Genomic DNA, 16,176 nt, shown 5'->3' on the forward strand with positions numbered 1-16,176 from the left:
TTATATTAATTTTTCTTTTTAATATTTATTTACTTTTTTTATTTAACGAGTGTGTGTTGAAATATTTTAAAATTGTTGTATTATATTGCTAACATTTAAATAAATGTTTGTTTCTTAAAAAAAGTTAAATAAACGTATAAAAGGGTATACGCTCGAAAAAATCAAACAAGGCACGTATTTTATGCTACATACATAATTTTCTGTCAAAATTATTAAAATATTATTGTAAATAATCATAAGCGCTGAATTTTCACTTTCCACCAAACTTTTTAAATATTCCATAATTTTACTCACATTGCGCTTTTCCTCACCCAAACAGGCATCGATGTCATACAAGTAGCCGAACGGCAAGTGCTCTCCTCCGCCACCATTGTGGGCATAGCTGTGGGCGGTGTGTTGCTGCTGCTCTTCATTATCGATCTGCTATGCTGTGTAACGGTACGCATGGGCGTAATGGCTACCATGTGCCGACGGGCGAAACGTTCGCCATCCGATATCGACGACGAGACCAAATTGGGCAGGTAAGCGCATTAAAGAAAATTTCGCTCTAAATGTAATTGTGATTTAATTACAATTAAACATTCCATTATATATGTATATATAAAATGGTATTGCACTAAAAATACGTAATTTCGTATTAATGAAAAAAATGAGTAAAACGAAAATTAATTGATTTTTTTTTTCTTTCACCCTTCTTTTTCACGCAATTATTTGAATTTTGCACAAACAAAAACAAAATTGTTATTTTTTCTCGTTGTTTGTGTTTTTATCTTTATGAAAACAAACCCACACCGGCTCAGTGCGAATTCACGCGGCACGCAGATGGATCTTGAGTACGCTTGGGTGTTTGCTAGACCAAAATCATTTCTGCTCAATCGCAATTCATTGGTTTTCGTTTAATTCGCATTAATTTCATTTGCATTTTTACACACGCTACTCAAATTGTGCCTTAATTTCACATTTCATTTCCTTTAAATGTCAATATACATATGTACATGTGTTAATGTGTACGTGCAGCCTTACATTTTTAGTGCAATATTATTTAGACTTATCCTAGACCACGCACTCCTCACCGACAATCCCACCAACCAAACCGACATACAAAGCAAAGCAGAAAGTCTCGATATTCCATGGAAGTTTAGTGTGTGTCTTTCGCTCAAAGTATTTATGGTATACGTTCGTTTATTGTAATTAATCCCGTTATCCATCACTTATATTAACTGTATGTAAGTCTGTGTATCAGTGTACGTGCATATGTGTTAATATTACTGTTATGTGGTGCGTAAGTAATCCACATCACAGCGCGTTTAATTGAACTAACTTTAAGCATATAATGTTAAGAGTATCGTTGCTTAAGCAGCAAGTAAGCAATCAAACACTTAACTATTTACAATCTTCCATAATCACTTTCCAAAAATGTTATCGAAACGTATCTGTTTATATATGTACAACAACAACTTTTGTATTTGCTATTTGTGTGTAACCTCCTCTCCGCCCACTTCCTCCTCGCCATCAAACATATCCACCCCCATGCTCCTCACTCACTCTCTTTATCATACATCCTCGCGCTCCTCATTCTAACAAAACGAAAAAWAAATAAATAAAAACAACAAAAAATACGTGAAACATTTAACCAAGCAGTCTTTACGGTTGGCATTTCCCGCTACTTAATTACAGTGGGCAGTTGGTTAAGGAACCTCCACCATCACCGCTACCATTACCGCCACCAGTTAAACTCGGTGGATCACCTATGACATCGCCATTGTACGTATCACCAAAGTAACAATTTAATATTCGTAATTGAAAGTCATTTTGCATACTAACCTTTAATGTTGCGCATGTGTGTTTTATATATATTTGTATGTATTTTATACGCAGAAATTATTATTTACATATACATACAAGTATGTGCAAGTAGTTACTGTATTTATTTCCATTTAAATATTTTATAACTATTGCATTTCGTATTAATAAGTAATTGCTAAATCACTCATACGATCTGGCGTACTCTACCTTTGAGGCTTAGTTTAGACTGAGCTACATACATATATGTATATGAAAAATTTTGCTAAAAAAGATAAATACGTTCGCCGAACAATCCAACAACATTCGGCTGCCAAATGAACCCGAAGTTATATTCTGCGAAGTACTGTCATCTCAGCATTTTTCACAGTTTATTTGCGGAATACAACTAGAACCGTACCTCTTCAGTTCAGTTTTCAAATATAACGGGTTTTCAATAGGTACGCTACCAACGTAGACCAATAGGGACAGCAAATTACGCCATGTTTTTCCCGCTCTTATAACATTTATCTTCAGTAAGGTTTGCCATTTCATCATATACGATCCAACACGGGTCGAAATTATTAAAATTTATTTTTTTCATACAGAAGTGGTGTAGCCTCTCCCAGAGAGATGAGTCCGTTAGCAGACAGGCGATACTAGCGTCTAGTTAGTTTAGTATTAGTAAAACTCAATAGATGCACATTCCATTTATTCATTTTTGAGCGACGTTCAAGCCTCTGCACCTATTATCTAATCAGCTAAAACGATGGAGACAGACATTTTTTCGTTGCGCTAAAAGACGTCTACAGTTGCATGAGGTTGCCGGTTTTTTCTTTTAAGCTTTTATTTCTTTACTTTTTACTATAATATATAATGAGCTAATAATATTTATAGTTTGCGCATTTAAACAAAAAAATTTAAACGGTCACCACTACAAGTTTTTTATACTGTTTCCTGGTTCTTTAAAAAAGATTATAACATTTTTTAGGGTTTTATGATATTCTTATTAGCAATCGATAAATAACATATTTTAAAGCCTACAATTGAACTACTTATGTTATTGATTGATTATTAGAAATATATAATTCTGTATTTTGTTACTCACTTTTTGACGCTTCACTAACAATTTACTGGCAATTTCATTATTTAAAAAGAGTTTATACATAAAACTTACTTACTTTACTCACAAAATTTACTTATGGACTATCTTCATTTAACAGAGATGAAAAGCAGCCTTTGCAGTCACCAACTGGTAGCATGAAGCAAAACTCCACCGTCGAATTCGATGGACAATTCGTGCATTCGCGCAGCGGCGAAATACTCGGCAAAAACTCAGCTGTGTGAATGAAACTGGAAGTGTTCTAAGGACCAAATGAAATCACCTAAAACGGACAAATTTGCTGGAAATTTTGATTTAAGATTGAAATCGAGCATTAACATTTATAAAACACACTAGACAAATGTGTTAAACAATAAAAATGTTAAATGTTAATGCATAGTGGCGCTGTAACACTGGTGGCGAACAAAATAATAACTATTACTTGAATGGATACGAACAAATATGACAAACAAAAATGCATAAACTACACACACCGCGCTGAAATCATAATTACAGAACAATTGTAAACAATATTATTAAATTAAAAATATGCATCATTTTATAAAAAGAGAAAACATTACAGCTTATATATGTTTCCGCTAAATACAATTACAACAAATAGGCATTTATTTGTTAAACAACTGAAGCTTAAAAGCATACGTATTATACAGTAAATTACATGCAAAATAGTAAAAATCTATTCCAAGTGCAAAAAGCAACAAAAATTCCACAAAACATTATTTCCTTAAAAATAGTATTTTTTTTTATTTTTTTTAAGATATTTTAAGCTAATTTCTAAACACTTTAGGAAATACATATAAGCCCAAAAGCTCTAATATATTCATAATATTTTAAGTGTCTGCTTTACTTGACCTGCGTAACAGTTAAATCCATTCATTTCTGCCTTAAAAATAATATAAAAAAATCCTTTAGCATTAATATATGTTCTGTAATTGGAATGTAACAACAAATATTGATAATTAATAGTAGTTAAGAATAATTTGCTGTTATTAAGTGCTTATGTATGCAAAAACAAAGTGTGAGCGGCACTCATATTTAAACTAAGATTTAGTATATGTTAAACATTAACAATTACTTTATTTTTAATTAAGAAATTTTTTTTAATGTAGACATTTTAATTTTATACTTTCTGAAAGCATTCAGTTCTTAAAACAATGTACTTAAAAAAATATTGTAAGACTATTAAAAGCTGTGTGAAGCGTAAACTCGGGGTTTAAACCTGCATGCTCTTTGAGAAATGTAAATTAATTCCGGCATTATAAAACTAAAAATTTATTTTGAGCAAAAAGTTGTAAAATAAAGAAAAGAGTGCATACAATTTCTTTTAGAAATTAAAATAATTATTTTTATGTTTTATTTCTTCGTTCTATACTTAAATTTATTAAAAATTTATTTTGAGAAAAAATTGTAAAATAAATATAATTAATTCAAACAATTTCTTTTGCTAAATAAAAATAATTAAATTGCTTAATGATTTTTCCTACTCGTAACAAAAAAATATAATAATTACAAAAACAAAATGTTCAGCAATTCATATGAAAATCTACTTCGAGTTATTATTTAGTTTATTAAAAAATTACTTTATTAATTTTAAAGTAATAATTAAGCTATGTATTATATAAAAAACGCTTGGTTTGGCAGCACATCTTAATTCAAAAATTACATTCACAAAATTTATTATTATCATGTCAAATTAAAACTGTGTTAATAATTAAACGAAATTCATTAAGCAAGTTTACTATTTATCACTTCATAACAACCATTATCATATTTTACTGATTTTATTTTATTTTAATCCACAATACTTTTAATAATTGAATAAATTGCTTCCTAAAACATTAACATTATTTTTTACACACTTTTAACGAGGGCACATGATTCCATATTTTATTAAATAACTCAATTAGTCATTAAAAAAAAGTATGCGTCATTAGTTATAACAACGTATAGATAACAATTGTATGTCAAATGTGGCTTATGTGTATAGAAAAGAGAGAAATTATATATATAYAATATAAGAACGGAACATTAAACAAAGATTCATTGCTCAGAAATTTTCGCCAAAGATATGAAAATGTGAATTTGAAAATGCTAAAATATCAAAGTGTGTACGTAGCTTAAACACGTTAAGAAATGTGCTCAAGCATTAACAAATACAAAATTTTTTCGTGTTACAAATTAAAAATAACTAATGAAGAAATTTAAATTAGCATGACAGCTGATAAGAAAATATTTTGTGTAGAAATTAAAGAAAACACCATGGTTTGGATATAACTTCAATAAACAACCAACTTAGATAAATTACAATAAAGAGCATTATTGACAAATACTTCAATTAGTTAAGCATTTTCTCAATATATATTCTTGCATCAGCACATAAAACATATTTCAATAAGAGAAAATAATATTTGTTTACAATCATAAAAACTTAACTTGTAAATTAATTAATAATTTAGTATGAAAACGTATAATTGTATTTGTATAGTATTAATGGCTCAGTTTAAATCAAAAAGCGTATTAATAAAAATGAGTTTACAACAAAACTAAATGTATTTAGTAGTTTTAAGGCTTTTTTCTATTACATTATACAATGGGAATAAATAAATATAAGTATGTAATGCAAGTGGAAACATAAAAACCAATAAAAGCGTATGCGTTTATTACAAAATAATATGTTTTGAAATTTCTTTTAATTGCATTTAATTATTTAATACTAATTTGCACCTTACCCTATACTCAAGCGCCTTTTACAGAGCTTTTTACAAAAAATAAAAATAAAAGAAAATAATTAAGCCCGACTAGAAATTAATAAAAAAAACATATTTATATTTAAATTAATATAATGAAAAATACATACATAAATATTTACCGAGAAAATTTTCATTTCCACATTAAACAAAAGAGTTTAAGAAAATGTCATATTTACTTACGTATATGTATATGTACGTTTTTCCAAGTTGAATTTGTACAAAAGCGTATTTTGAATATTGAAATTAAAAAAAAAAATGTTTTTGCTAAAAACATGAGTTGTAGAAATACGATTTATTTATAGATACATACTATATATGTATATGGCTGATTACCTTAAATCAAATACAAAGCATTTTCCGCAACTGCCAAATTCAAACAAAAAATTAAATTCAAAATGTTCTTATATAACATTTATCTGTAATAGAGAAATTATTGTTGTTGTATGTAATCTTTTATACTAATCATAAAATATTTACATACATACATGCATCATAATGATTAGATCATTAATTCGAATTGAAAAAAGCGGTACGATATAAATGAAACACTCAAATTAAAAACAGAAGCACGTATTTTCATTTCAAAAAATTGTGAAGGTATGTATTTTTTTACTCTTGCCAAGTAAAATGGAAATTGGCTTAATAAAAGTCAAAGATAAGAAGAGTAAAGTTGCTGGTAGATAATACATTTTAACTTAACTACATATTGTAGCCTAATAACTTTCCGATGTTTTTAAACTGCATCTCCATATATTGAAAATTTCAATTGTGCTATCATTATTTGACCAAACCAGTTGAGTTATTAAGCTATCAAAGAACTTAAGATGCAATCTGATGTAAGTGCCTTTTGAACTTCCGTAACTCGAAGTTCTCCATAACTCGAACTCATGAACCGGCAATAGCAGTCAAATTCCATAACGATTTCGTGTTTTAGTGCTTATGAAAATTCGAGTTAGGGAAATGCAACTGTACATACATTCAACAAAAGTCTATAATTCCAGTCTTATCTCATTTCTTAACAACTGACAATAACAAATCAAACACTAGTGTTCACAATTTAAAAAGTAACTGAATTTGAGAAGTGCTTCCTTTTGTTTGACAATTCGCAGCAATATTGCTTTACATTTATGCTTTAATTCACATAGGAAAATTTACAATACGTGTACATTCAGAAATTTACTACAAAATAATGTACAAATTTGGATTAGAAGCAAGAATGACAGAAGAATTGTGTTCTTGGCTGGTTATCGGAACCTACCCATGTCCGGTTATAGGAATTGTTTTTGTAAGAAAATAATAATGAAAACGTTGTGTTTATGAAATCTGTGCAGTTATGGGATTTCCTTCAATAAAAAGTTCCTCAAAATAACAAATTATTAACAATAAGGAATAGCGTTTCAACAGAATATTAATTAATTCACAATAAATAGAAATACGAGTAAACAAATATACAATTGTGAATGTCATACACATGACAGCCCAGTCCTACGTTTGCTTGGTCTCCTAAAATAAACAAAGTGTTCCCAATTAGAATGTAGTGCACTGCAAGATTTAATAGGAAAAAAATTATCATAAATTGCTTATTTTTATGCACGGTGTTTTCCATATATCATATATCGAAAAATATATACTTTTGCAGCAATAAAAATATAGTTGTGCATTGTTTTAAATTGTTTCGCCATGTCTGAAATGCGAATCCGTCCACGACAGGTGCTCATACTTATTATTGTGTTCCTAGTGATATTGCTTTTAGTGCATCGGAATGGGAAGCGTACTTGCCAGGGTCCCGAATTTTTGCAGGCTATTTATGCTAAGCAAACGGAGAACGCTTTACCAAAAATTTATGCAATAACACCAACATACAGCCGCCCATCGCAAAAAGCCGAACTAACAAGGTAAATATGTACTTTACTAATTAATCACAAATATTGGCCTACAATATCATACCTTTCTTGTTTTGTCTATGCAGATTGTCACATATATTCATGCTTATGCCTAATTTACATTGGATTTTAATTGAAGATTCCAATACAACGACGAAAGTAGTGCGCAACCTGTTAAAGCGAGCGGGTTTAACGGAACGTTCAACCCAACTCAACATTAAAACACCAGTTAATTATAAATTGAAAAATAAAGATCCGAACTGGCTGAAGCCACGTGGAGTGGAACAACGAAATTTAGCCCTCAGCTGGATACGTACAAATGTAGATCCAGCGGAACATAGTGTGATATTTTTTATGGACGATGACAACTCTTACAGTGTTGAGCTGTTTGTGGAAATGACTAAAATCGAACCCGGACGCGTTGGCATATGGCCAGTGGGTTTAGTAGGTGGACTTATGGTGGAAAAACCTATTCTTAATGCCGAAAATACTCAAGTAATTGGTTTTAATGCAGCGTGGCGACCAGAGAGACCATTTCCTGTAGATATGGCTGCGTTCGCAATTAGTACTGATTTGTTATTTAAATATCCACAAGCGCAATTTGCTTACGAGGTGGAGCGAGGTTACCAAGAAAGTGAAATATTAAGACACATAACAACGAGAGAACAACTACAACCTTTGGCGAATAATTGCCGCGATGTACTAGTGTGGCATACCCGTACTGAAAAAACGAATCTCGTATCTGAAATAAAACTGAATAAAGATGGGAAATATTCTGATGTTGGCATGGAGATCTAACATTAATAAAATAGTATTTAAAAGTTAAAAGAATTTGCGTCATGATTTAAATGCTCGCAATTTTTTATATTTGATATCCGGTATATTTACACATTTATAAAAAGTATTTGATTGACCTTCACGCCTTACTTTACGAGAAATGCATATCCTCCACAAGTGATTAAAAAGATCGTATGTCGTAGTACTTCCAAAATATTTATGATATACATTTATTTTGCCCATAAACAAATTTAGTTATTTATGAACTAAATATTACATGCATCTTTAAAATAGTTTATTATCTTAAGTAGTGATATTATTAATTGAAAGTATGTGTGTGCAAAATTTATGTAAATAATTTTGCTAACAGACTTAAAAATTTGTTGATTTTTTATATAATAAAAAGTATGCAATTGATATAATACGTAGAGTTGCTTATCAGATCAGTTAGATAAGAAATATTCAGACAGCTTGTTATTTTTAATGAAAGCTAAACAAACATCAAAAGGTTATTTATACCGTCAACCAATTAAATTATATGTCAATATGTTTTTTTTTTTTTTGTTTTTTGGAAATTTAATGCATTAATAATAAAATGTTCCACATTATTTTGTGAATGTAAAGGATTTTTTTTTTCAAAGCTTTAGTTGTAATTCTTAGTTTTGGTTAGAACATCCAGAATCAACACAATTTAACTTACATAAAAATACCAATAACCACCGAAAAATTCATTATATAAAACAAATATGATAATATAAAATTACCTAAAAATATTTGTATGATATAGAAATAAGAAAATACATGAAATAAGAATTTAATTTATATACGTATAAAAAACACTTATAAGCATAGAAATATTAATGACATGTGTAATTAAATAAACGAAATATATTATGTAAATAAACGATCTTTTTTGGTTAACAGTTATATATTTTTAACTTGAAGTTTATTTAAGTTTTTTGTTATGTATGAAAATAGAAAGTAATTTTTATTAAATTTGGTTTTATTTCTAATGTCTACTAGTGTATACTTTGGGCACTCTGCATAGCTCGGTGAATTGTTCGATCAAGTAAATAAATTTCAAAAAATGCTACCGAGGTGACAGTACTTGGCGGGATAAAAATCCGGTTTCGTTTCGGCTACGTACACCCAACTGTCTTGGCAACGGTATCGAGATCGTTCTTTGCCGTCTAAATTAACGTCGACGACCGACATACCCTACATAGGTCCTACGTATTGAGTACAGACGATACTAGACATGTTTTCGTTGTTTTTTGCGGGTACCTAATCCCCGTTAGGATACAAGGATTAGCGTAGTCGGCGAAGTCATCTAACGGAAGGCCCAAGAATCGTGCTGTTTCGACGGAGTCGGACCAAAATGAAAGCTGTGTCAGATGAATGGAGTTGGTGGAGCATACTAAGAGGTGACCAGTAATGCGGAGACTCATTGCACGCAGGACATATATTGAATTTTTCGGTGTCTTATATGGACAGGTAGGAGCTTAACTTGCTAGAGTATGCAGAACGAATCTGCGCAAGGCTCACTCTCGGCGTATGTTCCTCTAATGTTGAGGAATGAACTCTTCATGTTTCTGGAAGGGGGTTCCGCTACAAACAGGTGACTGCAGGGATGATTTCTGCCTGGAATGGAGTTCATTATACTTCTTAACCAGGAGCCTGGGGGCCGTACTATGCAGGTCTTCAATAGGAGACATCCCGTCGAAGTACGGTGTGCAGTATTCTGATAGGTCCAAAGCTCCTCGGCTACGTTCCTCTGCATATAGGAGACTATATTGGTGCGGCATAGTTGAAAACCGGCCGGCCGACTTCCTTGTAAGTTGCAAACAACGGTTCTTTGCCTTTTTCACATGTACTGCCGGCTAGCGACTTGAGGATTTTGTTGCGGCTCGGTACTTTGGCGACAGTGGCGGTCGTATTAGGAATGAAGGAGCGTAGACCATCAAAAGTTACACTTAAAATTTAGGATTATTGTCAGTCGGAATCTTGCCCCTTCGACTACAATACAAGTCAAGTCTGTACTCCTTCGTCCATATTGTTGTTGTTGTTGTCATTTTTGTAGCAGMAGAAGAGCCGACTGTCGTCGATCTTGTACATATAAACGCTTTGTATTTAGTTGAGAAGAGGGTTAAGTTAAGTGCAGAGAATACGCGAGAAAGGTCGGAGAAATAACCGTTTACCATTGAAAACATACTATCGATTGCATTGCCCGACGTCAATATCGTGCAATCTTCACCGTGCGAGGTTATAAAAACTCCCTTTGGTGGCTGCGAGAGTTTCGAGATATAGAACTTAAACAATATCGGGGATAGGACACCCCCCCCTTTGTATCCCCTTGCTTAATTCCTCTCAGTTTTGAATATTTTCCTCGAAATATTACGGATGATTGAGGACCGCTCAGGTAGTATATAGTACACTTCTTCAGTACTGGAGGAAGAATAGTTTTTTCATTGTACTAGGTGCTTTTGACAAGTCCAACCCTACGACGATCGTTCTCTCACAAGATGGTTTCTGGCTAAGCCACGAACTATCTTTGCGTTTATGACGCTAAGTGCTGGTGGTACTATGAACTTTTCGCAAGCCATGATTTGCTAGGCTCAGATGGTGTGTAAAAGTCGAGAGTAGTAAGGCCTCAAGTGTCTTCACTAATGGGGAAAGTAGAGTTTTCGGACGATTGGACTTCTTTTTGTTGACTGGTTTTCAAGTTTCAGATAATAGTCATCTTTATGCACACCCCATGAAACCAATTCACTTAACCCGACCGGTCCGAATGCGTCGAAACAGCTCGACAATCGAGTTTTATCAACTTGGGATCAGTTAAAATTAGCATAGTAAGAAAATGTATATTTACGTTATTACAATATATTGAATGGATTTGAAAGAAGAAGAAGACATACATTTCAATTCAATTCATGACAACAAAGTGTAAATAAAACATATGTAAATTAAAAAATTCTTATCGGCTACTAAAATGATTTGCCGACTGTGTTTAATTGAGTCAAATGAAATATTAAAAATTTATAACGAAACCGGAGAAATGATAGATAATGACATATTAAAAGTAGTGGCTAAACATTTCCAAATTGAGGTACGATTTTTTTGATATTCTGTTAAGATTTCAACTCSRTACTGMTCCACTCAATTTTAGATTCGATACAATGATGCAGTATCTAATATAATATGTTTGGTATGTTGGGATTATCTATCGAAGTTCCATAAATATTGGTTGAGCATTGAAGAGAAGCAGAAAATATTGAATAACCAATTGCATTTTACGGAAATAAAACGTGATATCGAAGATGTAGAGATAGAAGGTTTCGCTTATGAAGAAAAGAATTCAACTAATGAAAAAATAGAGACTGGTTTGTGTGAACCTGAAATAGATTTGTTAATTCGAAATGCAGACACATTTGGAGTTGAAACCGAATTTGTTGCTGCAAAAACTGAAGAAGAAGGTGAGGCGTCTGTTGATTGTGATGTTTTTGCCACCACAACAAATTCCCTTGGTAAGAACATAAAATATAATCGTATTTGTAAGAAGTTTCCTTTACTCCTTTAAATGTATCTTCTGCATGCTTTCCTATTTAGTCATTCTTTCAAGAGAAAATGAAATTGAATCTGAGGATATCGCACCAAATAGTCAACAAAAACGCAAATACACTAAAAGGAATAAAAAGCTGGAGAATACAATTTTAGAAAAAGGAAAGAGAAAAAGGGGTCGACCTAGGTTAACAAATAAAAATTCAAAAGCGAGTTCAAGTCCCACCAAAGAAAAAAAAATTGAAAGTTCCCAAAGCTATGAAGAAAAATTGAAAGCTATCCAGGAAGCCGATAAGTTTTTAGCAGAAAACACACAGTTGAACTGTTGTATTTGTACGGAACAATTGAACGATTTTAAAGAACTTAAAACTCATTTTCGACAAAAACACCAATGCACCGGATATGTGATTTGTTGTAATCTACGTTTTAATAAACGGACTTTATATGTGGACCATATTCAGTTGCATAAGAATCCAGACTTCTTCAAGTATTTTTTGCTCTTAAATTCAATATATAACTTTGATTTATTCGGTTTCATTTTTAAATACTTTCGCAGATGCTGCATTTGTAATAAACAGCTAATAAGCCGCAAAAATTACGCAAATCATATGCACTCATTGCACCCGGCTGAAGAAAATCTGCAATTTGCATGTAAACTTTGTCCGAAAAAATTTTCTAAGCAATATATTCTAGATAGCCACATAAAAATGCGTCACATGCCCAAGGACCATATTTGTAATCTCTGCGACAAGGCGTATGTAATGAGTTTTATTAAGAATGTTGTTGTATTTCATTATTTATACAATTTCAGATTTGCAAGTATCTGGATTTTGAAGCAACACGAAAAAGCTGTTCATCGCAATGAATTTGAATCAGTTTGTGAAATATGTGGAAAGCGTTTGAGGAATGCCGCAAACTTACAATATCATATGGACAACATACACAATACCGAACCACGTCCGGAAGTTCAATGTACGCTTTGTCATAAATGGCTAAAAAGTGACCGTAGTTTGCGGAAGCATATGATTTCACATCGTGATGAAGCATCAGGTACAGTGTTTAAATGTCCTCAATGTGATGTTGAGAAAAAATCGAGGCATTCACTTGCATCACATATCCGGTATCATCACTCCAACCGAATTTTCTCCTGCACAATGTGTACCAAAGAATTTAAAACTCCAATCGCACTGAAGGTTATAAAATTAAATAGTTAATCATTAAATATAATCGAATGCTATTTTATAGGAACATGAAGCCACACATACTGGTGTCGATTTGTATACCTGCCCCTTCTGCCCTAAGACGTTCAGATCCCACGCCAATATGCATAAACATAAATTGCATAGTCACTCAGATGAATGGGTTCGCAAATATGCGCAACCCAATGAATTCACCCAAAGTCTTTTAAACCAAACGCGTAACACCGAGACATAACTGAACTTATTTGAATTGGCTAAGATTTAAAAACTTTTGTTGTTCACTTTGTTAAAATTAAGATTAATGACTCTTAAACATAATTAGTGTATACTTATAATTGATTTCTTTCCTAATGATGAGCTTTGTAATAATAAATAACCAATTAACAAATTGAATATAAAACCATTATAATTATAGTCTCAAATGAGGCAAAATCTCTCAAGTGTACTCGCTATTTTCGAAAAATGTCGTGAATTATTGTTATTGATATATTGGTTGTTGTTGTTGTAACGACAGAACTGACAACTCTGCCGAGTTGACAGTCCTTGGCCGGATAAAAATCCGGGTACGTTCCGGTTTCGTAGACCCGACTGTCGTGAGAACGATTGATATATTGGTAGTCGATGTCGCTGCATCCGTATATCTCCAGAGCTACCAACTACATTGTGTCACACCATATAGTGAAAGGTGAGATTTTAACAGAAAAAAAAAAATTCAGGGAAGCTGAAAAAAGTTACAGCTGTTACAAAAATGAGTGAAAATAATGAAAAAATTCGCTATTTGTTTTGTATAAAAAAGGGAATAAGGCCACGATTTGTCGTTTGCGAAATTTACGAAGACGATGCTGTATCAGTTCGTGTAGCACAACAATAGTTCGCTCACTTCCGTTCTGGAAATTTCAAAATTTCGCTTTACACTGATGGAATAATGGCAAGTGGTCGACCAAAATGGTACATATTTGTACATAAGTTGAAGTTCGATTAGAAATACGAAAGACGTTTCAACTACCCAATATTTTTGTACGATCGTGTAAAATATTTATTTTCTCTTAACAAACCGAATCGACTTTCTCATATATAGTACAATTATAAGTGAATGTGTCCTCTATCATTTGATATTTTAAACAAAAAAAATCAGTGTACCAAAAAACAATCTCTTCAACAAATTCAATTGAAGGCAATTTTTCAATAGGATGAAATTACTTCTTATTTATTGAAAAACCATAAGCTAAAAGAAAAACATGAAAACTTTCATATTATCAAAAATTACCCGCTTTTTTCCTTTGACGCTGCAGAAGATGATTCAGTTGGTTCACCGGGCATGTGATGCAACCGAATGTCTCGATTTTTGATAACTACACTCGATGCTTCAGCACGATGTGAAATCATATGTTTCCGCAAACTGCGATTACTTTTTAGCCATTTATGACAGAGCGTACATTCAACTTCCGGACGTGGTTCGGTATTGTGTATGTTGTCCATATGATATTGTAAGTTTGCGGCATTCCTCAAACGCTTTCCACATATTTCACAAACTGATTCAAATTCATTGCGATGAACAGCTTTTTCGTGCTGTTCCAAAATCCAGATACGTGAAAATCTGAAATTTTGTAAATAATGAAATCGAATGAATTACAGTGACAACATTTTTAATAAAAGTAGTTACGTACGCCTTATCACAGATATTACAAATATGGTCCTTGGGCATGTGTCGCGTTTTTATGTGGGTATCTAGTATGTACTTCTTAGAAAACTTTTTTGGACAAAGTTTACAAGCAAATTGCAGATTTTCTTCAGCCGGGTGCAATGAGTGCATATGATGTGCGTAATTTTTGCGGCTTATTAGTTGTTTATTGCAAATGCAGCATCTGCGAATATGTTAAAAAACAAAACCAAATAAATCAAACTTTTACTTTTAAGAGCAAAAAATACTTGAAAAAGTCTGGATTCTTATGCAATTGAATATGATCTGCATATAAAGAACGTTTATTAAAACGGAGATTACAACAAATCATATATCCGGCGCATTGGTGTTTTTGTCGAAAATGAGTTTTAAGTTCCTTAAAATCTTTCAGTTGTTCCGTACAAATACAACAGTTCAACTGTGTGTTTTCTGCTAAAAACTTATCAGCTTCCCGAATAGCTTTGTTTTGGGGACTTTCGATTTTTATTTCTTTGGTGGCACTTGAACTCGCCTTTGAAGTCGTCTTGTTTCTTTTAGTGTATTTGCGCTTCTGTTGACTATTGGATGCAATATCCTCAATTTCATTTTCTCTTGAAAGAATATCTAAAACAGGGAAGTATGTCAGAAGGAGAAAGTATATCAGATTACTACATTTGAATGAATAAAGGAAACTTATTTTGAATATCAACATGGTCTATGTACCAAGAGAATCTGTAGTGGGGCCAAAAACATCACAATCAACAGTCGCCTCATTTTCTTCTTCAGTTTTTGCAGCAATAAATTCAGTTTCAACTCCAAATGTATCTGTATTTTCAAAAAACATAACCATTTCAGGTTCACACAAACCAGTCTCTAGTTTTTCATTAGTTGAATTCCTTTCTTCACAAGCGAAACCCTCGGTCTCTACATCTTCGATATCACGTTTTATTTCCGTAAAATGCAATTGGTTATTCAATGTTTTCTGCTTCTCTTCAATGCTCAACCAATATTTATGGAACTTCGATAGATAATCCCAACATACCAAACATATTATATTAGATACTGCATCATTGTATCGAATCTAAAATTGAGTGGAKCAGTAYSGAGTTGAAATCTTAACAGAATATCAAAAAAATCGTACCTCAATTTGGAAATGTTTAGCCACTACTTTTAATATGTCATTGTCTATCATTTCTCCGGTTTCGTTATAAATTTTTAATATTTCATTTGACTCAATTAAACACAGTCGGCAAATCATTTTATTAGCCGATAAGAATTTTTTATTTTACATATGTTTTATTTACACTTTGTTATCTGACATTTAATTTAGATTGTAATGTGCTGAACACATAAGGACGACAGATAGCAAGCGACATCTATCAAATATTAAAAAAATACACGCGTTCTTATGGACACAGCTATTTAGACAGCTCCATGACTACAC

The 16,176-nt window shown here is 32.1% G+C and overlaps 4 protein-coding genes across 8 annotated transcripts in view; 3 read left to right on the forward strand and 1 right to left on the reverse strand.

Moving 5' to 3' along the window:
• LOC108972431 (fasciclin-2) overlaps positions 1 to 3,381 on the forward strand; it is a 245,387-nt gene extending 242,006 nt beyond the window's left edge. For 2 of the 5 annotated variants that reach the window (XM_018938992.1, XM_018938991.1), the window contains 3 exons: positions 320 to 521; positions 1,678 to 1,764; positions 3,006 to 3,129. In XM_018938992.1, the coding sequence (XP_018794537.1) occupies positions 320 to 521; positions 1,678 to 1,764; positions 3,006 to 3,129 (413 nt within the window). Of the gene's footprint in view, positions 1 to 319; positions 522 to 1,677; positions 1,765 to 3,005 lie in introns of all 5 variants that reach the window. The other 3 variants (XM_018938993.1, XM_018938994.1, XM_018938990.1) reach the window with 2 other exon arrangements.
• A 3,760-nt stretch (positions 3,382 to 7,141) lies between these two features.
• LOC108972433 (galactosylgalactosylxylosylprotein 3-beta-glucuronosyltransferase I) lies at positions 7,142 to 9,081 on the forward strand. The gene is made up of 2 exons (XM_018938997.1): positions 7,142 to 7,550; positions 7,625 to 9,081. The coding sequence occupies exons 1-2, from the start codon at positions 7,336 to 7,338 to the stop codon at positions 8,334 to 8,336; spliced, it is 927 nt and encodes a 308-aa protein (XP_018794542.1). The 5' UTR covers positions 7,142 to 7,335; the 3' UTR covers positions 8,337 to 9,081.
• A 2,175-nt stretch (positions 9,082 to 11,256) lies between these two features.
• LOC108972434 (transcription factor grauzone-like) lies at positions 11,257 to 13,440 on the forward strand. Its single transcript, XM_018938998.1, has 6 exons — positions 11,257 to 11,421; positions 11,482 to 11,839; positions 11,922 to 12,360; positions 12,430 to 12,627; positions 12,685 to 13,066; positions 13,119 to 13,440. Exons 1-6 carry the CDS (start codon positions 11,305 to 11,307, stop codon positions 13,305 to 13,307), a joined length of 1,683 nt encoding a protein of 560 aa, XP_018794543.1. The 5' UTR covers positions 11,257 to 11,304; the 3' UTR covers positions 13,308 to 13,440.
• Positions 13,441 to 14,273: 833 nt separating this feature from the next.
• On the reverse strand, positions 14,274 to 16,174 carry LOC108972479 (transcription factor grauzone-like). Its single transcript, XM_018939088.1, has 5 exons — positions 15,874 to 16,174; positions 15,456 to 15,813; positions 15,002 to 15,356; positions 14,740 to 14,937; positions 14,274 to 14,669 (listed from the first exon to the last, which is right to left on the reverse strand). Exons 1-5 carry the CDS (start codon positions 15,988 to 15,990, stop codon positions 14,336 to 14,338), a joined length of 1,362 nt encoding a protein of 453 aa, XP_018794633.1. The 5' UTR covers positions 15,991 to 16,174; the 3' UTR covers positions 14,274 to 14,335.
• Positions 16,175 to 16,176: the final 2 nt, after the last annotated feature.

This window comes from Bactrocera latifrons, unplaced genomic scaffold, assembly GCF_001853355.1.
Source record: "Bactrocera latifrons isolate USDA-ARS-PBARC rearing strain unplaced genomic scaffold, ASM185335v1 scaffold_4, whole genome shotgun sequence".
In the NCBI taxonomy this organism is placed as follows: domain Eukaryota; kingdom Metazoa; phylum Arthropoda; class Insecta; order Diptera; family Tephritidae; genus Bactrocera; species Bactrocera latifrons.